This window comes from Prunus mume, linkage group LG3, assembly GCF_029339155.1.
Source record: "Prunus mume cultivar Tortuosa linkage group LG3, ASM2933915v1, whole genome shotgun sequence".
NCBI classification, from domain to species: Eukaryota; Viridiplantae; Streptophyta; class Magnoliopsida; order Rosales; family Rosaceae; genus Prunus; species Prunus mume.
This window is the reverse complement of record NC_142700.1, coordinates 9121498-9145972: the sequence shown is the minus strand read 5'-3', so window position 1 is coordinate 9145972 and position 24475 is coordinate 9121498. Positions and strand designations below refer to the sequence as shown.

The 24475-nt window shown below is 35.7% G+C and overlaps 1 protein-coding gene, 1 long non-coding RNA gene and 1 pseudogene across 2 annotated transcripts; all 3 read right to left on the bottom strand.

Moving 5' to 3' along the window:
* Window positions 1–1912: 1912 nt before the first annotated feature.
* On the bottom strand, window positions 1913–2835 carry LOC103325593 (uncharacterized). Its single transcript, XR_513638.2, has 2 exons — window positions 2619–2835; window positions 1913–2252 (listed from the first exon to the last, which is right to left on the bottom strand). It is a non-coding gene; the product is annotated as an uncharacterized LOC103325593 (long non-coding RNA).
* Window positions 2836–9143: 6308 nt separating this feature from the next.
* Window positions 9144–13290, bottom strand: LOC148918651 (uncharacterized). Its single transcript, XM_089047652.1, has 2 exons — window positions 13087–13290; window positions 9144–12855 (listed from the first exon to the last, which is right to left on the bottom strand). The coding sequence occupies exon 2, from the start codon at window positions 11129–11131 to the stop codon at window positions 9905–9907; it is 1227 nt and encodes a 408-aa protein (XP_088903778.1). The 5' UTR covers window positions 11132–12855; window positions 13087–13290; the 3' UTR covers window positions 9144–9904.
* Window positions 13291–17448: 4158 nt separating this feature from the next.
* On the bottom strand, window positions 17449–24098 carry LOC103343621 (ent-kaurene synthase-like 1; annotated as a pseudogene).
* Window positions 24099–24475: the final 377 nt, after the last annotated feature.

Sequence of the window (24475 nt, the reverse complement as noted above, 5' to 3'; positions counted from 1 at the left end):
GATTTCTCTCGTTACAAATTTGGTTCAGCATAAGCCAAATCAAGCAAAGTCCGAGTTTTTACAAATATGATAACCTCAACAAATTTATGGAAAGCCCTAATCAAGTAGAACAGGTACTATAGTGCAGTTCCAGCTCAGTAATCATCAAATCTAGCCATACGCCTCCTGATCAAGAGATTCCAATTTTACCTTTCAAAAAGCCTTACAGGGCTTGAAATAGATTAAAGCTCACCAAACTCAACTTTGGTATCGATTTATAGCTGAAACTTGACAGTTGAAGGTGTTGATAGTCCAATCCAGCACAGACATATCCAATCCAGTCCGGATCAAAAGCAACTATCCAGGCAGAAATTGAAGTCCACCGCTCTTTGTAAAAAGCGTTATGCCTAAAACAGTCCACTTTCTTATCATTTATTCGCCGGAACTACCATTTTTGTTCTGTGAAAAATTGTGAAGTCCTCACCAGTCTGGGGCAAGAAAAGAACTTACTTGGGAGATATTCATCACCCAAATTCACAATCGCTTGTTTAGAAGTTAATAACTTGGGGCGCAAGTTATCTATTTTTAAGAAGTCTGCTATGGTTTTTATGCTAGCAGTGGCACGCTCATACACAAAAGAAAGTTGACTTGTTGACCACAAATGGTTTTCAAGCCAATGAGGAACTTTACCCTACCATCATAGGAACAAATCAAAAACGAGTGAACACTAAGGATTAGTTTGCACCATTGCAATTTATAAGTTCCACCTTGACATGTGAGTAAAGACTTCCATGCTTTAACTCTTGTATTGGATCGCGTTCAGTGTACTTGTTCTTCTACAAGCACCTACACACATATCAATGTGTTTCAACACTTAATGACTTGAGACCTTGCCATTCCCTACAATTAGAGACGATATTGTGTGTACTGGTCTTTGCGGAATATTGGCCCAATCAATATTCCTATGACCATGAACATATTCAGGATTTTGGGATGATGAGAAGTCTCCATGTATGCAATCTCATTACATAGCTCTCATATCCACTTGTGTATTTCTTGGACTATGGTTGTTCTACATATTGAAAGATACTATAGGATGATTTACTGTATAAAATAACATTTCTTGCCCATTGATAATATAATATGTCTTTTATCAAAGATGTCCTTAACTCTAACTATTACATAATTAGTTGGCTTTAAGGGCATATTTCTCACAAACCTTACTTGTGTAAAAAAGAAAATCCTCTTGAGAGAAAAACCAAGAGGGAGTTTAGTCACTAGTGTTTGTTGAGATTATTATTGTATTCCCATTATTTTCATAGTGGAAAATATTGACTGTTATTTTTTGCCCATTTTATTTACACAGGGCTAGGGAAAATCTTGAGACGCCAAATATTTATTGGCTCTTTTATTTTTTGCCATCTTTCCCAACAATTTGGTCCCAAGAATCTTATTTTTTAACCCAACACACTCTTTACATTTTAATATCCTCTGGTCTACCGGTTAGAGTTCACCTTCAAATGGATGGAAAAAATATTTGAGTCCTGGGAAATAGTTGTTTTTGGAGGTGAAAAATTTCAAGTTAGTCCCATTTGGATTGGAGATGGCCTAAGCAAGAAGCTTCATATAGCCAATAGCTACAACAATCAAGGGTGTCGAGCCAAGAGCTCACCAACCTAAATCAACTAAGGTGCCCAATAGCCTTTTTCTAAGAGCTGAGATGTGTAGTAGCAGCTATATGAGCGAAGGGTCAATAGCCTAGTCCTAAATCAACACACCAACTAGCCAAGATGAATATCTATACAACTAGAAGGCCAATAGCCTATAGTTCAATGTACACAAAGTCATGTATTATTTTTCTCCAGTCTAATTAGATCATTTTGTTTCAATTATTGTTCTTATTGTCGTAAACTCCCTTCAACCTAATCCAACATTTTGTGACTGGTAAATAATAATTATTTGTAAATCGTAGCTCTGTTACAATTCACTGGCAATGATGAGGTCATCAGTTACCGTCTTCATATCATGTGCAGTGAATCCATCATCCTTTATATAAATCCTTATAGTCATATAAAATTCAAACATACAATCAAATATTATATATGCCAAATATGAGAAGGGCCGGCCAGTAGATGTTTCAAATATATAGGTATGATTTTTAATTTATCCCTTTCCCGGCCTCGATGGCCCCGAGCCAATTGGGTCATTTGCTCTTATTTTCTTTGCCAGGTGAATATTATTCATTTTCAGAAGCTCTCTACCTTTGTTCTGTTCTGCAATGACAATAAAAAAACTTGATTAATAATCAATCATGATAAACAATTGATAAACGTATACATACATATACATGACCCTCGTAGAGAGAGATTTCTATTGTTTCCAGAAAATGAGGATCCCTTGAGAGGCCCCACATGGCATTGTAGTTCAATAATATATAAATTCTTTATAGTCTCTATTTAAAGATTGTCTTGCAAAAGGTTAGTTCAATTGAAAATCATTCATACATCTAATTGTAATCAAAGATATATGCGAATACACCTTTTTGATGAAAACTCTAAGTTTCGTTGAACACGAACATAACACACATACATAGAAGATATATATATATATATATATGTATATTTGGGAAAGAGACTAACTGGTTTCTGAAAAGTGGGAAACTCTGGCAAACGCTGCTTTGGATGAGAACAACAACATTAGGATGAAGAGACTCATCAGGTAGCTACAAAGTTTCGCTTTGATGGAACCATTTTTATGATAGCCAGTAGGGTACAAAGTTTCGCTTCTCCTATCCCCAATCCCAAACACCTTCCTTCTATTATATATAATGCCAGTAAACACCGCACAAGTGGTAGTGATTTCCACTGATTTCATTAGTCAAGGTCTTTGCGCGTTTCACAACACTGCCGCACCTTCCTTTATGTGAACCAAAACTGATTAGTCAAGGTTTTTGTGCGCACAGACCTTAAATAATGAAATCAGTGGAAACCAACCACTACCACTGAGGACTCTTTTGTATTTATAATATAATAGTAAATTAAGTTTAGACCCATAAAATTTATTTTTAATCACCTACAACTCTTTCCTTTATTTTTCTATTTAAAATACTCAATTTTTTCAAATGAAACCCGATTACTAGGATCCAAGTAAGCAAGTTACCTAATTTAGATTAAAATATGATTTATTATATTTTTTGGATTCCAAAACTACCCCTATTTACAAGTTAACGTATTATATGAGAGTGTAACTAATGACACACGTTAAATTTGAAAAAATCTCTAAATCATTTTAATGGATGTCGGAATTAATTTAGAAATTTATTTCAAATTAAATATTAAATTCAACATTAAGGTATTAGTAATCTATAGGTGATTAACGTTTTGGTTTATTTAATAAAAAAATTATGTTGTTTTCCTTTTATGAATTATACGACTCTTAATCTATTTTATTATAGTTTTATGAATAATAGTGTACATTCTAATTATGTTCAAAAATAATTTGATAATCTATTTATTGTTTGATTTATGAAATATTTCTCCAAATAATGTACTATAATGAACCTCTTTTTCTCTAAATTTTGTATCTATTTTTTTTCTCTAAATAATGAACCTATTACTTGTTTTTATGAAAAATAATTTGAGAATATATTTATTGTTTGTTTTATGAAATTTTTTTAAATGAACCTATGTTTTCTCTAAATAATGTACTTGGTATAATGAACCTATTTTTTCTCTAAATTTTGTATCTATTTTTTTTTCTCTAAATCACGTACCTATTACTTGTTTTATGAAAAATAATTTGATAATCTATTTCTTGTTTGTTTTATGAATTTTTTTAAAAAATGAACCTTTTTTTTTCCTCTAAATAATGTACCTAATTTTTTCTCTAATAAAGTACCTAGTAAAAAAATTTACCTAGTATAATGAACCTATTTTTTTTTTTCTTCTACATAATGTACCTATTTTTAATTTATGAAAATGTGCAAAAATTTCAGTTATACAACGTACATGTTTTCTGAAAAAAAAAAACTTTTTAATATTGTAAATAATACCTATATTTTATTTTGTAAATAATATATCTATATTTTTTTTAAATCATTATGTACCTAATTATAATTTATAAAAAATGTATAGAAATGTCAATTACGAAAGTAACTGGCTTTTTTTTTTTTTTTGGGTAAATAATGTACCAATATATATATATTTATATTACTTTAGAAACTGCCAATGGGTTAGAGGGAGTGCCAACCAAAAGAAATGAGGCGATTGATATGCTATTAATGGGGAGTAATAATTATAATTAAGTTTGGTAATGACATGCTTGAAAATAAATATGAAGGTGTAGATGGCATGTATTGTAATTTAGTTAATAATACTAGCACAAATCTATCTTACTTGGCATCCTATTTTAAATTTGAGTTTTAAGTAAAGATTTAAAAGTAGGTGGGTACGTGTCTATGATATAGTAGTTGTAAGAGCCTATGTTGGAACAACCCTTTATATAAAAATAAATATATTTCAGCCCACCTAAGTGTGTGAGGCTTTTACTCAATCTCAAACACTCTAATATATTTTGTGAAGTTTCTGATAGGGTACATTAGTTTTTGACAGCTAGAAACAAAGTATGAACATTGCCGAGCATCCAAGTTGCTAACTCTCTATCCACATGAGATTAATTTTATTTCTATGTATGAGATTAATAAATAAAAAAATTGGCATGGTATTTATATTAAAAAAGTCTGAATTTTTTGGTAATTTTTCAGAATTTTTATTTATTTATTTTTCAATATATTTCCAATTTATTTCTTCACTCATGTCAGCGCCTTGGCACCAGCTCAGTGATCTTACCTTCAGCCTGCCCAGTCTTGATAGAGCCCACGTCTTGTAACACCCCGACTCCAATTTAATTCCTATTTTAATTAAATTAAGAGAAATTATAAATTTACCCTTGGGTTAAGGGTAATTTTGGTCATTTTCTTATCCGGAAGGATTTTGGGACCACGAGTGGTTTGATTGCGTAGATGGTACTGAGACGAATCCGTAGACATGCGGTAGGCTTGAATCGGAATTGTAATGGAGATTTGGCGATCAAATTACTTTCGGTGGCGGAACCGTAATTATTTCAAAGTAAGTTTGAGTAAAAATCAGATTTTTCTATTTTTACCTCTCTCTCTCTCTCTCTCTCTCTCTCTCTCTCCGCACGACAGCCCCTTTCCCTTTCGCTTTCTCACGGCCGCCACCCTCCAAGATCGCCGCCGCCGCTCTGATCCACGACCGCCTCGAGGCCGGTCTCGCTCAACCGCCACTCTCCCTCGCCTTTCCTGACTGGGCCAGCCATCACCGTCCCACTTTGTGCTCGCGGAATATAAAACGAACGGTTTTGACAGAACTTCACACCGCTCGATCTCTCTCCTCCAGCCACCATTTCCGACGGGTGAGGTGAGGTTTCTCATATCCTACAATCAACTGCAGGGTCCAATCCCCAACAACAAAGCATTTCAAAATGCTCGAATGGAAGGGAATAACGGATTGTGTGGCAACGTTGGAGGACTAAAACCCTGCAATCATTCTGTGGAGCATAAGCATACCTCAAAGAAGGCGTTCTTAATCATTTTCCCTATCTTGGGAACACTTTTACTTGCTTTCCTGGCATTTGTTTTGATTGGAAGAAGAAGAAGTAGAAGAAAGCAAGAACAGAAATCAAACGGAGCAATATGCACGAAAGCTTTTTCTCAATATCTAATTTTGACGGAAGAAAAATGTATGGAGAAATCATGGAAGCAACCAATGGTTTTGATGTCGTTCATTGCATCGGGAAGGGAGGACAGGGAAGCGTCTACACGGCAAAGCTCCCATCAGGCAGCATTGTTGCAGTGAAGAAATTCCATCAAACACTTGATGGTGAGGAGGCATCTCGGAAGGAGTTCCTTAATGAAATAAGGGCCTTAACTCAGATACGACACCGAAACATTGTGAAGTTTCTTGGCTTTTGTTCAAGTGCCCAACACTCGTTTTTGGTCTATGAGTATTTGGAAACAGTAGCTTGGCTGCAATCTTGAGCAACGAGAATGAAGCTGAAAAATTGACCGGAGCACAAGGGTGAGAATTGTAAAGGTGTTGCTCATGCGTTGTGTTATATGCATCATGATTGCTCACCACCAATTGTGCATCGAGACATAACAAGCAGCAACATTTTGCTGCACCGTGACTATGAGCCTTGTGTTTCGACTTTCGCACGCTAAGCTTTTGAATCGGACATCGTCGAATTGGATCGCTCTTGCAGGCACATATGGATATGTAGCACCAGGTAAAATACTAAAATACATAACTTTTCATTATAAAAAAAATTATTATTATTAAGTCTTGATATAACTATATCGATGATTTTCTCTTCTTTCATTTCTCTTCTTTCATTTGTATGAAGGTAACAGAGAAATGTGATGTTTATGTTAACTATGGAGAAGAAGAAGTGCTGAAGAGAGAAAAGTAAAGCTCTGTATATTCTCAGAAATTGTGTTTTTACATAGTTCTTAAATGAACCACAGACCCAAGCTTATATAGCTAGCTAACCTGCTTAACAGATTGCTTAACAGACTAACTAAGCACGTGAAGGGCTAACAAACTTGCCACCTCACCAAGGACACGTGTCACTAGTAACATCAGCTAACATTCCCCCTCAATCTCAGCTGGGTTGTTACCTAGCCTGAGATTGGAACGATGTCGAATGAACACTGGACTATGAAGTCCCTTGGTAAGAATATCTGCAACCTGACCATCTGTGGGAATATATTGCACAACCAGATCTCGACATTGAACTCTTTCTCTAACAAAGTGATAATCGATCTCCAAATGTTTAATACGCGAGTGAAAAACTGGATTGACACTAAGAGCCAATGCTGACATATTATCACTATGAATAATAGGTGCCTCTGGCAGTGTCATATGTAAATCACACATTATCTGTCCTAATCCAAGCAATGTCTGCTGCACAATTGGCTAGAGCACGGTATTCGGCTTCAGTGGAACTACGAGAGACTGCAGCTTGCTTCTTCGATGACCATGAGATTGGATTATCACCAAGAAATACAACATAACCTGTGGTAGAACGTCTGGTGTTAGGATCACCTGCCCAATCAGAGTCACAATAGCTGACAAAAGCATAGAGCCAGGAGAGAATGTGATCCCATACTGAAGAGTACCTTGCAGATATCGCAAGATACGTTTGACCAAAGCAAAATGTGTATCAGTGGGAGCATTCATAAATTGACACACTGTGTTTACTGCAAAAGCAATATCTGGTCGTGTAAAGGTCAAATATTGTAATGCTCCAACAAGACTTCGATACAATGTTGGATCAGAAAGAAGAGTACCTTCATCTTTCAACACAGACTGATGAGGTTTAATTGGAGTCAAACATGGTTTACAAGTGTCCATGCCTGCCTTCTTAAACAAATCTCGAGCATACTTAGCTTGATTGACAAAAATATCACCATTGTCCTGATAATGAACCTCCAATCCAAGAAAATAGGTAAGACGACCTATGTCTTTCATATCAAATACCTCCCCCAAAGAATCAATAACAGATTGTACCACTTGTGTATCTGATCCAGTGATGATTATATCATCAACATACAATAATAGAATAACCACAGAGGTAGAATTTTGTCTGACAAACAGACTAGGATCTGAGTGAGATGATTGAAACCCCAAAGAAGGCAGATAACCTGTAAACTTGGCATTCCATGCACGCGGTGCCTGTTTTAAACCATATAGGGATTTCTGTAATTTGCACACATAATTAGGATATGTAGAGTCAGTAAAACCTTGAGGTTGCCTCATATAAACCTCTTCTTGTAATTCCCCATGAAGGAAAGCATTTTTTACATCCAATTGCCGTAGATTCCATTTAAACATAGCAGCTAAACTGAGTACTAATCTGACTGTGGTGTGTCTCACTACAGGACTAAATGTTTCGTCATAATCCAAACCATGCTCTTGACTAAATCCTTGAGCGACCAGCCTAGCTTTGTATCTAGAAATTGTTCCATCTGAATTTCTTTTTATTTTATATATCCACCTACATCCTACAATATTCTTGTCAGGAGGAGAAGGAACAAGATTCCATGTACCTTGTAATTGAAGAGCTTGAATTTCCTCTGCCATAGCCTGTTGCCATTCTGGTTGAGCTGCTGCTGCCTTAAAATAAGTTGGAGCCTCAGGTTCTATGACAGAAGTAAGCATAGTTGCAAAGCATGAGAAATCTGGAAATTGTCTTTTCTGAACAACCCCAGACTTGAGTCTGGTTTGCATAGGATGACAATTAGTAGAAAGAGGCATTGCATAGGCATCCGATGACTCATGAATATTTGAGTTAGATGGAATAGGTAACACGACCTCCAATTGATTGGTTGAAGTAACAGGTAATATAGAACCTGATGAGAACTCCAAGGGCTCAATATTATTGGGCATTGGAAGTTCTGAATGAGGTTCCATAGAAGACTGAGCAGAAGAGGTAGATTGTTGGGAAGATGTATGAGGCAAAGTAACCGAGATATTGACTGGCCTTGGATTAGATGAAGCAACTGTAGTAGAAATTGGAGGTGACTTTAACACCTTAAAGGGAAAGAGACTCTCATCATGAATCACATGTCTAGAAATGTGAAGTTTCTGACTGAGCATATTATAGCAATAAACTCCTTTATGGCTCAATGAATATCCTAGAAACACACATTGGGATGATCGAGATTCCAGTTTATGAGTATTATACTGTTTGAGCAAAGGATATACAGCTGAACCAAACACCTTCATGGCACTTAAAACCGGATGATGACCGAAGAACTTATAATATGGAGAAGTCATGTCCAATCCTTTGCAAGGCATTCTATTGATAAGAAAAACCGCATGAGCTGCTGCATAATACCAGAGATTAGTAGGCAATTCAGCTGTCTGTAGGAGAGTAATAGCTGTCTCTATCACATGTCTATTCTTTCTCTCAGCAACTCCATTTTGCTGAGGAGTGTAAGGGCATGATAGGTGATGACTAATACCTTTAGATGACAAGAACTCCCGAAAAGCTTTACTAGTATACTCACCCCCTCCATCTGATTGAAAAATTTTGATATGAGCTTGATATTGATTAACAACATAGGCATGAAACTTGACAAATGTTGGCAAAACATCAGATTTATTAATAAGTGGGAAAATCCACATGTATCTTGTACAATCATCAATGATGGTAAGATAATATCGAAAACCTCCCACTGCTATACATGCTGAAGGTCCCCAAACATCACTGTGAAGCTTATGAAAAGGTACTATAGTGGTAGATTGAGAATGAGAAAATGGTAATCTATGCATTTTGCCTTGAATACAAGCAACACAAACTTCAGAACTAGTATCTGCATGCCAAGGAATCTGAGAGGTCTTAAGTATATGAAGCAGCACTTCATTGGAGACATGTCCTAATCGAAGATGCCATAGCTTTGACGTCACTTGTTGTCCTAGAAAAGCCGTTGGGGAAGGCTGAGACGCTGTGGCAGATTTATTAGATTGAACTAGGGAAGTAGAAGAGGCATTGTTCTCAAACTGAGGAATGGGATAGAGGCCTTGTCTACTCTGGCCCTTGGTACAGGATCTGATTGGTGTGCTTGTCCTGCACATAGATGTAGTGTTCATCAAAGATAACCCTGCAGTGATTGTCCCGACATAACTGATAAACAGATAAGAGATTGGCAGCAAGATGAGGAACATGGAACACATTATTTAAATGTAAAGATCCAGGGAGATCTGTCAACATAGAAGTACCAATATTAGAAATAACCAAACCTTCTCCACTGCCTACTGTCACTTTATTCTCGAAGAGTATGGAGTAGCAGTCATAAGGTTGGAGACATGTGGAGTCATATGATGTGAAGCGCCACTATCAGCTATCCACAGATCATCAGGAGCATACACAGAAGGCACGTGTCTGTCATAGCCTGTAGAGAAGGAGGTGGAGTGGCTCCCTGATACGCAAAATTCGCTCTGTGATAGCAATTTAAAGCAATATGTCCACGTTTCCCACAGATTTGACATTCCACAATAGGAGGAGGAGCAGAATTTTCAGGAATTCGATAAAAGCAATTTGTAGCTGTGTGACCTCTCTTATTACAGATCTGACATTCAGGAATTGCCTGTGTTTTTGGACCAGAAGAAAACTTGGGAACAAAAGACCTTGGTTGAGAATTGAAACGGCCACCATTATTGCCATGAAAGCCTCGACCTCTATTATTGTAGTGTGAATTAGTAGGCTGACTTGCTTGAGAATAATGCATTGTTGGTTGAGAATGAGGCACAGAGGAGGACTGAAACCTGGCATTAAATCCCATAGTTGGTGAAGTATTTGACTGAGAAGGACCAGTTATGGTTCCCACTGTAGCAGATGAATTGGTTGAAGAACTATGCACATTGTTAGCAGTAGATGAAGATCCCAATTCAAAGGAGGTTACACCCATCATACCATGCATAGAGTGAGACATTGCTACAATTCTGGCCTCAATATTACGTTCTGCAGACAACAGATGAGCTCTGAATTCCTTGAGATTGATTGGTGTTTCCCTTGCTACTAACACCGTTTTAATCATGTCAAATTCAGGAGGTAAACCATTAAGTGCAGCAATGATAATGTCATCATCAGTTAAGTGAACTCCTGCTGCAGACAATTGATCCCTAATGTGTTTCAACTTAAGCAAGAACTTTTCAATAGAATCACTGCCCTTATGTAGAGTATGCAATTCAGTCTTGAGTTGATTAACTCGTGCTCTAGAAACTGAGGCATATCTGTCAATTAAATTCAACCAAGCATCCCTTGCCGTTTTACAACCTATGACATATTCCATAGCATCATCGGATAATGTGGCAATAAGAAGACTTAAAAGTGCCTTATCAACTTGAATCCAAGACCTATAATCTTCAGTAATCTCTGTTGTGACTCCCTCTGACTCAGAGATGGTAAATTTCGGTGGACACACAGTAGTGCCATCAAAATGCCCATACAAATCATATCCCTGTAGTACAGATTGCAATTGATACTGCCACTTGACAAAATTATCTTCTGACAGCTTAATGGTTAAGACTCCTAATAAACCCTCAATTCTAGGCATCGGAAAAGTCATGATTGACAATCAACTGCTGATATGAAATATAAGCAAGAAAACCTATGTGCTTCAAGAAAACAGGGCTTCGTGCCTCAGTACTGTACTTTGTGTCTCAATAAAAGCTTCGTGCTTCAACAATGGCGTTGTGCCTCAGGAAAAAGAAAATATCAGAAATTAAACAGCTTCGTGCTTCAATATAGGCTTCGTGCCGTAATAGGAGCTTTATGCCTCAATTCACTGAATCATTTGATCTAAATTCAATGTCGATGCATAGAACAAGTTTAGAATTCATACCAGAGCTGAATTTATTGAACGAAGAAGAAGCTCAAACACAAGCAAAGAATCGCATCCAGAATCGCAAGATTGTGCAGCACAAAATTTCCATGAAAACTCGCCATGAAAGGTACAGAATCAAGCTTTTCAAGCGGAGCGGAAGCCGGAGATCAAGAGCCGAAGCTCTGATACCATGTTAACTATGGAGAAGAAGAAGTGCTGAAGAGAGAAAAGTAAAGCTCTGTATATTCTCAGAAATTGTGTTTTTACATAGTTCTTAAATGAACCACAGACCCAAGCTTATATAGCTAGCTAACCTGCTTAACAGATTGCTTAACAGACTAACTAAGCACGTGAAGGGCTAACAAACTTGCCACCTCACCAAGGACACGTGTCACTAGTAACATCAGCTAACAGTTTATAGCTTTGGAGTGCTGGCACTGGAAGTGATTTTGGGAAAGCAGCTAGGCGATTTTGTCTCCTCCTTTTCGTTTCCATCCACCACCTATGCAAACATATTGCTCAAGGATGTACTGGACCAACGCCTTCCCCCTCCAACGCCTCAAGTTCTAGATGAACTCATAACCATTGCAAGGCTATCAATTGCATGCAGACATTCCCATCCACAATCCAGGCCAACAATGCACATGGTTTCCAAGGTATTATCGTTCCAACCGGCTTCTTCCTGTAGAGGACCAGACGATACTACACTTGAACAACTCATTACGATCTAAATTGAACAACTATTTTGAACAAATGGACCATCCTCGTGTTTAAACATACTGTATTTCATATGAACTTTAGCATGTATATTGTTTTTCAACTCGATTAAAATCTTCAACGTCAACTATCCTTTCATCCAAGTGCTGAGTTCTGGTTTGTATCAGTGTAAAATGGTTTTGCCATATTATCCCATTTATTACCACCTCTTATGGAAAAATCACATCCCAAATTTCAATTTCTTAGACTAAAAGCTTGTGCTGAATTTATAATTTGCCAGACGCAGCTGGCTCAGTCCATAACGATGCAATCGATGCATTTGAATATGTTCTGCTCTACCAATTGGAGTTCATAACTAGCAATCTTAACCTTCTAATGCCTTAATGAATTGAGCCACATGATCGTACAATAAGTAAAATAGCCATGGCCAATAAAGAAAAGAGAAGCAGAACAACCATAGAGATAACTATAAGATATGCCAAATTTGAGAAGGGTCAGGTGTGACCACTCTAAACGTTCATGGACTCCGCCCCTCCGCTTTAGTATTCTACTCCTAGTTCAGTCTGGGCCGGCCTGCAAATGTTTCCAATTTCGAGAAAGACTGGCCCCAGCCAGAAACTTACCTGCCGCGACAACCCCTGGCCCTGGGCTGACATGGTGGCACTGGCTTGCCTTTACTAGGACTTGCACTAGGTGCCTACCAGGTTGATATTCTTCATCTTCATAAACTCCCTAACCGTTCTTCTCTTCTGCAATGACAATAAAAAACTTGATTAATAATAATAACCAATCATGCTCAACAATTGACGACCCCTTTTGAGCCCCGCTTGGCATTGTAAACTATTTTTAGTCTCTATTTAAATATCCTCCTTCCAAAAAGTTAATTATCTAGTTGTGATCAAAGAAATAGGCGAATACAATTTTTCTATATATATATATATATATATATATATAGAGAGAGAGAGAGAGAGAGACTAAACTGGTTTCTGAAAAATGGGAAACTCGGACAAACAATACTTTGGATGAGAACAGCAGCAATAGGATTAAAGAGATTTATGTAAACAGCGTTGGCCTTGAGAACCATTTTTATGATAGCCAGCCGTTCCCGGGTATAAGTTTTCGCTCCTCCTTTACCAATCCCACACCCACACTATACATTACATAATCCCAGTAAACACCATATAAGTTGCATCTTTCGTGAAACAAAACTAAAGTCAAGGTCTTTGCACATTTAAAAGGTGTTGCATGTCTCTGCTTATTTCGAAAGTAGCTTTGAAAAGTAACTCAGAGTTTGCTTTTAAAAGCTGTTATCGAAAGGCCACTACTTTTAAAATAATTGAGATATTTTATTTTTATTAAATATCTTAAACTGCTTAACTTTAAAGTAAAGTAAGTTTTTGGCAACAAAAAACCAAAAAAAACAAAACAAAACAAAACAAAATCTCAAACAAGACCTAATCACTTTGTTGTGAATAATCACGATATTGAAGTCTCCTAGAAGAATATAAAATAAAAAAAATTATAATATCACGCATCGGGCACGGTGACTAACAACACTAAGGCATCAATATGCTCTTCATATTTTTCATCAATATTTCCATATTGTTTTATGTCTAGTAAATAACAGTTATTTGTAGCTTATACACTTGCAATTTTAGTTAAGGATGATTTTATTTGAACTCCATAATTTGCTCTTTTGATCCCATATTAATTTTTAATATGAATAATTTATTTTACCCATGTACATAATTACTGTTAAGGACAAAAAATATTTAAAATAAAAATTAAATTTGCTCACTACACTCCATATAGAGAACTTTAAAATTATCAAAGATTAGATTCCTTCCAAACTTGATCAACCACATCCATATTTCCATAAGGACCCTATAATCCATATTACCATACGGTTTTATGACTAGTAATAGTTATTAGTGTTGTGCCAACGGCCTAATAGGAGTTCACTATCTGTCCATATCATGCATCGATATTGTCCTCATCTTAACCACCTAGGTCCAATTCTTGAGTTGAATTAAGCCAAATTGACCTCTAGAGATAGAAATATGTCTTTGCACGTTTCAAAGAAGAAGATAAAAATATAAAAAGATAAAGCAAAAGATAAAGGTACAAAAAAGAAAAAGGTGTTTATGTAGTGGATTAAAACGTCAAGGTCTTTGCGCGTTTCAAACATATAATAGAAAGATAGATCCTTGCGTGTTTCGCACAAACAAAAAAGAAAATCAAACCTAAACAGCACACCAAGTTGTTTTTTAATTACTAGTGGTAGTGGATCGTGCCTAAATTATAATCTATCTATATATGAATGAGAAAACCTTTTATGTATTAAATTGTTTTATCATAAAAGATCCGGTACTATTGTTTTATCATAAAAGATCCGGTTCTATTTTTATATTAAATTCTAGGCACATTAAATTGGTTTGAAGGTGTTATGAATATGTTCCGCTCTACAAGTTGGTAGCAATCTTTACCTTCAACGACTTCGATTGATGAATTGAGTCTTTCACCAAATTGCTTAGACATTTGAAATATATGGAAGAAGTACCAAACATGTGTTTTTGTTGTGTGGTGTTCTTTGCAGAGGTTGATCATATAATATACGTATCCGAGGAGATCTTAATTAATAAGAGATGAATAAATGAAGAAAGGGTAAAAGTAGAAAGCATGGCGATCACATCGTCACACAGTTGTTATTAATTCACATATGATAATATGGGTGGAAGATAATTTTTATATTTTAGAGTATTTGATGTAGAACGGCTTGCAGAGAAGATTGAGGGGCAATTGGACCGATGCACGCACAAGGTCATCAAAACTGGTTGTTGCAAGTTTGGGCCTCAAGCTCCGATTGGGATCATAACCCGTCAGTTCAAAGAGAACGAGATAAGGTCAAAAGAACATTTTATTTTTCAGGTTTTTTTTGAAATTTTTTTGTTTTTGTTTTAGACTTTGGTTATAATTCCTAACATTCGTTTGATTCAAGGTTTAGAGGCTTAGGAATGTGTATTAAATTGCATTTCGGTGTTTGGTAAGTGCGTTATTGGGAATATAATACCTTATTCACGTATATGAACTTCATGATATTTAAGTCTCACATCATGTATATGAACTTCATGATATGTAAGTCTCACATCATAGAATACAACAATAATTTATAGTTCAAATATAAGTTGTCCACTATTAATTGTACTGAGACCTTTTGTGATAAAACCTCACACCTAGAGATTCATTAGGCCTTCTCTCTCCTAGGTGGTTGACGTGGAGAGACGATAACGCTGGAGATATGGACTTCTCTTTAATAGAGGTGGCCCCCACATAGGTAGGGCCTATAAATAGCAGACCATCAAATTAAAAAAATTAAATCACTCGATCAAAGGAGTTACAAAGTGGGAGGGTGTTCCTCTCACTTGTGCAAAACGTCTGTGTCTTTCGGCTCTCACTGCCCAGGATTGTTGGCCCTTATCATGATTCATGATTCATGTCGGCTGTTTGGTCCCTCTTTTGCTCCTTTACTTTGCTTTTTCTTTTTTCGTTTGGTTTGTTTGTGGTGTGACTAGTCTGGGTTGTCTGGCCCTTGCGTTTGCAATTTTTTTTTTGGTGTGTTCTTTTGGGCTTGATAGTTATATGATTGATTTTCCACACTTGACTAATGTAAGTGAATGACTCATAATGATTAACTGATTTGGGTGATAAACTTGATGAAAAACAACATAATCTAAGTTGATTGATAATTCAACCTACAACCCAACAATCCTAGAAAGCACCAAGTTGTTTATCAGTGGATTATGCATGATCTTGTCTATAATATCATTGAGACAACCTTCTACATACTATTGTTAACCTGTTCTGTCACAAAAGGTGTTGGTGTTATTAGCTTACTGAGACAAACGAGGCATGTAGAATCAGGGCCGTCTCTGAGATTTTGAGGGCCTTGTGCGAAACTTAAATTGGGGCCTCACATAATCTAATACGAAAATACTATAAATAAAAATTTGCCGTAACTAAATGTCATAAACAATTTTTTTATAACTAAAAGACACCATCAATAAATATGTAATGACAATCAAAAATCAAATTTATAAAAATTTAAATGTTTCTATTTGATAAAATTAAATGTTTAGTACAAAAATAAGCTTCTTGTGCCCCTACAAGGTCCCTTGTTGCCTCCAATAAGCAATTCGTGTTTAATAGGAAAAAAAAAATTGGCTATCATAAATTAAAGAGTAGTTGCACACAAATGTCATTAACAATTTAGTTACATACCTGAATTTGAATTGAGATTTGAATATGACTATTTGATTTTGAGTGGTCTTTATGAATTTAGGAATTAGGGTTTTCTCTTTTTGGTGTTGAAATTCCTGAAATTGAAATAATAATAAAAAATTGTCAAAGGATTGAAAAAAGAACCAAAGAGAGACTGATAAATGATGATGATTACTTACCAGAAAATTAGAGTTTAGAGAAAGAAGAAGCCATGAAGTTTTTTTTTGTTTTTTGTTTTTTTAATGAAGAAAGTACTTTTCTTAGAAGAGAAAACCTTTTTTTTAAAATAAAAAATTTAATTTAATAAAGAACGATAGGTAAGGAGTAGAAAGTGTTTGGGGGATATATATACTCATCCTGTAGTTAGCGCTTTTCTTTGCGCTTTATTAAATGGCAAGCACTGGAGCCAACTCCACCAGACACACCCTTGTGTAAATGTCTAGCACGATATACTATATATACAATTTCTATAATATTATAATATATATATAATATAAAGAAATTTTTTTTCTGTGCGGTGGCGCCACTTGCACCACCCCAGGGCCGCCCCTGTGTAGAATAATAGCTACAAATATAACATTACAGAAACAAAACAATGACATAATTATGCTCTCTGGCTGTTTTTATCACCAAACATTGCTTCTGCTTCTGGTTTGTATCAGAGTAAACTGGTTTGACCAGATTATATCCTATTTATTATCACCTCTTATGGAAAATTCACATCCAAAAATTTGATTTCTGGGACAGAAGCCTATGCTGAATTCAATTTGCCTGACGGCTGACGGCTGACGGCTGACGCAGTCCATGTAATGATTCAATCGATGCATTTGAATATGCTCTGCTCTACCAATTAGAATTCATAAACTAGCAATCTAAGATTATGTTCCCTCCAAACTTGATCAACCACATCCACATTTCCATAATGTTTTATGACTTGTAAATCTAAAACATTTATATGTATTTCTTTGCTGCTTGCAGCTTCAATTCAAATGCCATTTATTTACTTTTTACTCGCAATTCACTGAGAATGATGGGTTCCTCAGTTACAGCATTTACACTTTGCATCATCTCATGTACACTGAATCCATCATCTTTGGCATAAAAAAAGTGCAGCACTTTGCTCATGTTCCAAACCAAATCCTTGCAAGCCCTTGGTACTATGCTACCCGACTCCTGTAAAACTAATCGTAGCAGCTCTCCCCTCTTACTTTTTATAATACTATTTATCTCATTGATGGCCTCTTCTTCAGTAACGACACCGTTCCCATGAATCATGGTCAACGATAGAGCATTTAGCTTCCCTTCAGCGGAATCCCTCTGCAACACGGCCAGGAGTTATGAGTTAACGATAACAAATTGGATACTAGTTTTTCTTTTCGAAAGATTAATGTGGACATATTATCTACCTTGAAGCCTTGGATATCATTCAGAAGACGTCCACAGGTGCTCATAAGTCTATACAGCTCATGCAATTCGGAACTTCCTGTTGGAATTTTAAAAGGTTTTAAAAATTTAACCGTTTTATTTATTTAATTATTTTGGCTGTTTTATTTTATTTATTGTGGGGTTATAAATATTTAATATTCAGGTTTTATTTTTGGTTGGTGAATGCCTTAATTTTTTGGTTGGTGAAGGTTACATGTTTTTGGATGCCTATAAAAGGCTACCCCTCCTTCACATTTGAAATAACCACAATACACTATCAGAATATCACATACACATTCTAATTCTTCTTTTTTCTACTTTTACATATATTCTCTACTTTATATTATTATTATTATTTTGGGCAATGGTTATGTGACTTGGATACTTATATCTGTCTATGAACGTGCTCATAGCGGATCTTGAGTTTGTATACAAGGGGCCATATCTTGGAGTCTTGTAGACTATCAGTACCTGCACGTAGGGAGGCTACAAAGGTTTTAGAACAACGTCTTTGACGTGCTTCACCGTACCAAACTCATCTTCTTACCTATTATTTATTTTCCTTTTATTTCCCTATTATTTTGTTTTCTTCAATTTCATTATACCTTCAAAGCTTTTCAATTTGTTTATATGTTATTTATAATATAAATATTTTGTATTTGGCTTTACGGAAAGAGGAAAACTATTATTTTTTGTAACACTTCCTACAACCTCCTCTGAAAGCTCATGCCCAACAAAATAGAGAGCTGGAAGGACAATTGGTCCAACGCCCAATGATATATATCCATTTGTCATATACTCCTCCATTGTCGGCACTGACTTGTTTCTCAACCACTCAGCTTCCTTCAGCCCAGACTTGAGCAAATCCAACCACTGAAAATCAAACATAGCTCAATTTATCCCTAGTTCCATGAATAAAAACAAGTTGAACTTGATCAAAGAAGCTGGTGAGGAAGACGTAGGCCCCGTTTGGGATTGTTTTTTTGGGCCAAAAACCTGCTTAACTTTAAAGTTAAGCAGTTTAAGGTGTTTGGTAAAAATAAAATATCCTGCTTATTTTAAAAGCAATGGTCTTTTGACAGCAGCTTTTAAAAGCAACCTCGGGGTTGCTTTTAAAGCTGCTTTTAATTGAAGCAGCGCGCTCCCTTTAATGAAATTTTCGCAATTCCACAAATACCCTTATTAGGTTAGAAATTTATCCTCACGTATTTCTCACAAATCTGCAGACACCAAGTTCATCACATAGCCTCCCAAGTTTGGAGACAATCATTCGCTCAATCTCTCTCAATCTCTTTCACAAGGTAGATTATCAATCTCTTTAAAGTTATTGATTATAATTTTCTGGGATATTTTTATTCTTCAATCTCTCAAGCTTTTTGTAGACGTGCTGTTTCTGTGTTTTTTTTTTCTACTGGAGTTTCTGTAGAACTAGCTGCTGCATTGCCAGAGCGCCTTTCTATGGCAGCTCCGGAGTTGTTGTTAGAGGGTGCCTTTTGTCTTCCCTATGCATCACATGTTCTCTGTTTCTTTATGTGTGCTCCTGCCTTACATCTGTTTTTCTCCATTAAAACTTGAAACTTAAAATTCAATTCCAAAGTCTCCCTCGTAATCTAACCATATGATCGTGCCAATTAGATTGTCTATTATGTTGTTTGTTTTCTTGTATTGTTTTGGGGAAGAGATAGAAGTTCGTTCAGGAGCATGAAGTCCTGATGTTTGTTGACAATAACTTTGGGTATAAATTGATGTATGTTCACAAAAGATTCTTAGCTTAAAAAAGAGGTGATATCAGTGGGATAATAGGGCTACATATTTTGCTCATATATATTTCAATTGAAAGGTACGTACTTCTAGTTTTTTTTTTCTGTACCAGCATGCTCACTTTCTTGGCTTGATAATCAGTTTGGTCTCACTACCATTGCTTATACTATCAACAGCTTCAGACTTTCCCACTCAATATTCTTGATGAAATAAAAGAAATAAAAGTTTGCTCTTTATTTTTATTTTCCATAAGTAATATATGTATAGTTTTTCTTTGACTTCAATTAATCCTTGTTATCTTGTACGACTTGGTGTATTTCTTTTGATGTATGTAGTTTTGCCCCATTTTTCCTATATGTAATTACTTAGGCACTATGCATATTTTTAGTAAAAATTTTATTTGCTATAACATGTTCATCTCCCAATACATATATATTTATATAAGGACATGCACAGATGGTGAAGAATAATAATATGGCTAGTGGATCACGAGTTCCGGCTGTATGGAATAATTAGAATACAACTATATTTTGTGACCTATGTATCAAGGAGGTGGAGGCAGGCAATCGTCCTGGTTATCTCTTTATCTTTGTTGAAATTTATTCAATAAATAATTATGTTTGTTTATCCCAGACCTTAAGGTTGTTCTAGTAGAATATGAAGTGATTGTGTATTATGGTATTTGAGGCTAAAAAAAGAAAAAGCAGGTTATATTTGGTCCTAGAAAAGAAATGATATATATATTTTTTAAATTTGAATTTGAATTTTTACTTTTCTTTAAGCAAAGATTAATATAATTTTTTAGGAAAGAAGTATAAAAGCACTTTACAGTTTTATTTTTTACCAAACAAATTAGTAAAAAGCACTTTCAGCATCATGTCCATTTTAGTCATTATAAATAGTTACAGCACTTTTACGGTAAAAATTATCAAACGCTCTGACACTGCTTTTCATACTCACAGCGCTTTTAAAATTATAGTTTACCAAACGTTTAACTCGCTTTACTTTACAGGTGATTCTTTTTAAAACACAGTAGAAGCAGCTTCTTTTTAAAGCAGCAGCAATCCCAAAGGTCATAGTGCTTTTAGAAAGGAAAATTAAAAGATTTTAACTTACACTCAATTATGTCATTTGTCACACTGCGTCCTTGTCGTGTGAATGCCTTGACTCCAAGCTCATTAATTGTGTTCTTAAGTGCTGAAAATATAATTTCAACATGCTCGGAACAACAATCAACATTCACATTCACATCCCACCTGAGGTTCAGACACAAGGAAGCTTAGGCCCTCAATGCTAGAAAAACAAAATAAGGAGCACAAGCATAAATTGCTGACCAACAAATTGATCCAATGGAAATAGGAAGGGAATGGGAACAGGAAACGTACTTCTCGATCAATTGTATAAGGTTTACCAGCTCCTCCTCAGAACCTCCAACGTCAGTGAAATCATCAACCACAGTTGTAAGCACTCCACTTTTAGCCCATGACATGCGGGCATCTGATAGTTCAGGAGGGAAAATGTCACGCCCCGGACCCGGGGGTTGGTGGAAACCCGGCGCCCGGTGCGTGAGAAAATAAAAACTAAAATAAAAAGATGTCGAAACATAGTTTAAAATTCTCTTATAAAAATAGCTCAAAATTACAACTTTACAGGAAATAAATAATACAAATTTATAAATAAACCCAATCCTAGACATGTATTTATAAAAAAACTCAAACACTATTTAAACATAGAAACACACCCAAAATCAACCACAAAATCAACAATTGTATATTTTTTGGGTGTGTTTATAAATGGGTTTTGAGTGTATGTAATGATGGGTTTTTGGTGTGTTTATAAAGTGTTTTGGGTATTGGGTTTTTTTATAATTTCAACCCCCATTTTGGGTGTTTTAGTGAAAAAGCTCTATCACTCTCTTCTAATTCAGCCTCAACTGGTTTAGTCTTTTTCTTGCCCACTAATTCATCTGAAAAATTAAACAGGGTGAGGGATGAGTAACCACAGCTTAGTAGGGACATGAGACCTTATCACAGTAGATTGATATAACTAAATTAAGTGACATGCAATCACATAACCAAATAATACTAATAATAATACATGAATGCTCTTCAATTCTACCCAACTCGTTAATTTATAAAATAGGGCAAGCAAATCTGCATGTCCCATACCATGCATTTTACCACTGTGATTCCGAATGCCCCATTATATAAACTAACACCCATCTCAGTTATCCCATAATTCCCCTTTTGCTAGTCATCTTGTCTACACCATTGATCTCCAAACCCAAATCACCCAATCAACAATTATACCGCCGATTTCCTAGTCTACTGTGCACACGAGCTCGCCTGAACTTGGTCCCTACAATGGTCAAACTCAACTACACAAAAGAACCTTCTCATTACCCTCTTTTCAATAATTTCTTTATTAATCCAAGAATTCTAACCATCACCGATAACATATGATTATGTCAATATTAATAAAATATAATGATAATTAACAACACTTAAACACCCAATATCAGTAATAATTAAATAATAATATCATGCATAATATATTGCTCACGAAATTTAATTAGATCAATCTTTGTAAAAGTCACCAAGAAACCCCTACCTCGATTCCAAAGCATTGCTTCAATTTAAGAAAACACAAGCTAAGTCCTATACCTCCTCCAAGAATTTCATCATATATATATATATATATATATGTTCAATTGCTATGCACATAATGTCCTATATATATAGGCAATATGTCGGCAGTGACTTCCTTCCTATTGGATGGTGTTTGGCGGTTTACATTTACTTACCATCCAAGTTATATTCATGTGGTGGTCTAGTTTTGCAGTTAAGGTACGTAGTTCCCAATTCCTCCAATCCTATACAACCTTTCTTGGTGAATTGACAGAACTAGTATATAGCTATGCTTACTAAGCATTTGTTTTTCTTTGACACATACTACACTAATAATGACTAAGCATATCCATAATAGCAATGACTACACGTAGCTACACTAACAAAGACTAAGCACATCCATATATAATAGAATAGGATATTTATGTAATACACACATATATCTACCTTGCAAGATGGTTGAGCTCTTTATGGTGTATAGACTGGCAAATGTTGAAGTCTTCCACAGCCAGTTTTAGAAAATCTTCATTTCCAATATTCAAACAACTAGCATGAGAGCACAAGGATAAATAAGTAATCTGCCTTGATCCCTCATAATAATTTGGCAGAAATCAAATTCTTCTTAAAATAGAGGGAGAAGAAGAGAGAGACAGGAGGAAATACTAGAGGTTTACCTATATGATGATTTTAAAATTCTTGTACTTGTAAGATTTTATTGCTCTCTTGCTTGACAACCGGCCCAAACTTGCGTAGAAACGAAACTTAAGAGCATCATCCACCTTCAAATAATCAAAAGGTTAAATTTGAGGGAATTACCTTGTGATTATAAAAAGCTACATCACCAGATCAACAACAGAGACTTATCACAAAATTACCTCCAGGCCAATATGCTTATTGAGTCTACGAGCCTGAGTTAAAGTATTGGATAACTCCTGTTTCAGGAAATGACTCATCCAGTTATTTTGTTTCTCAAGAACCGATTCATCTGGATGTATGATGATTTCTGAAGCCTTAAACAATTCCAAGGCAGCACCAATGTCCTTCATATACCCCCCAAGGGAATTGAAGAAACGATCTTCTGTAAATTGACTTAATGGATCTGCAAGACAGCATAAATCAATTGAACATTTCTTGCCAAAACAAAGTCTTGCATACCAAGGCACCTAAACTGACAAATACCTGCAGAAATATCATATCCATGAACACTTAAGCTTTTACAGCTGAACTCCACTTCATTTCTTATTTGAGATTAAATTAGAAAAATAAAATTAAAAACTTTAAAAGAAAAGATAGTATAAAATTAACACGGTTAGACTACATAATTGGAGTGGGACCAATGAGGTGTTAGTTAGATTGGCCATACCATTATTGTGTTCCCAAGTCCTGGGTTCAAGTTTCTCTCTCTCTCTTTTATAACTTTGGCAAAAAAAAAAAAAAAAAGAGCAATTGGAGTGGATAGCTGTCGGCACTTAGATTGGCTTTTAGATCTGTGTTTTTTCTTTAATTTAAGTTTTTACATTTTTATTCAAAATTAACACAGTTAACTTTAGGATTAAGTAGTGCAGGTTCAGTTCCTACTGTATGCATCACCACTGATAAACACCAAAACAAGCTATATCCACTGGCCAATAGCACACGCCAGCAATAAAAGCTTCAACAGCTGGTTGACCAATGTAAAGGATAATGTACCCATGCATCAAAATTTCCTTGCCAAGCTACATGAAGCAGATTTTAAGAAATTTTGGGGTGAAAATAGAAACGATGTGATGCTGAACGCCTCCTAATAGATCGTATCAAATTAGAAATACCTTTTATTTCATACTACTATTTCCATACATAATTTAAGAGTCTAAAAAATATTTTTATATTGCGAAGTAATTTTTTTCTTGTGAAGCACCCATTTCGGTACTAAGGGTGAGTTGACATAGCCCACAGTGGAAGAGCCACCCAACAAAGGGTATGGAAGAATCATGCAAGCAACCAATGGTTTCGATCATGTGCTCTAAGTAATCATCAAAGCAACCAATTTCTAAAATGATTCAGACTCTTAATCCCCTCAATCTCTAAGTCATCTCGAAACTCCCAATCCAAGTTTTCTAAACCAGGTCCAGCTAAACCCAAAACACAACAACATAAATTAGGGAGAAGCCGATTTTTTGGGAGCAGTTTAGCCACTTCCTGAGCAAGTACCAGAGGAAGTACACGCATGCATATACATACGATCAGAAAAAAAATGTGGTCTAGACAAAATTAAGGGTCATTTTATTTGATCCCAAGA

Excerpts from the sequence above, each read along its gene's own strand:
- LOC148918651 (XM_089047652.1), bottom strand. The coding sequence starts at position 11,131 with ATGACTTTTCCGATGCCTAGAATTGAGGGTTTATTAGGAGTCTTAACC.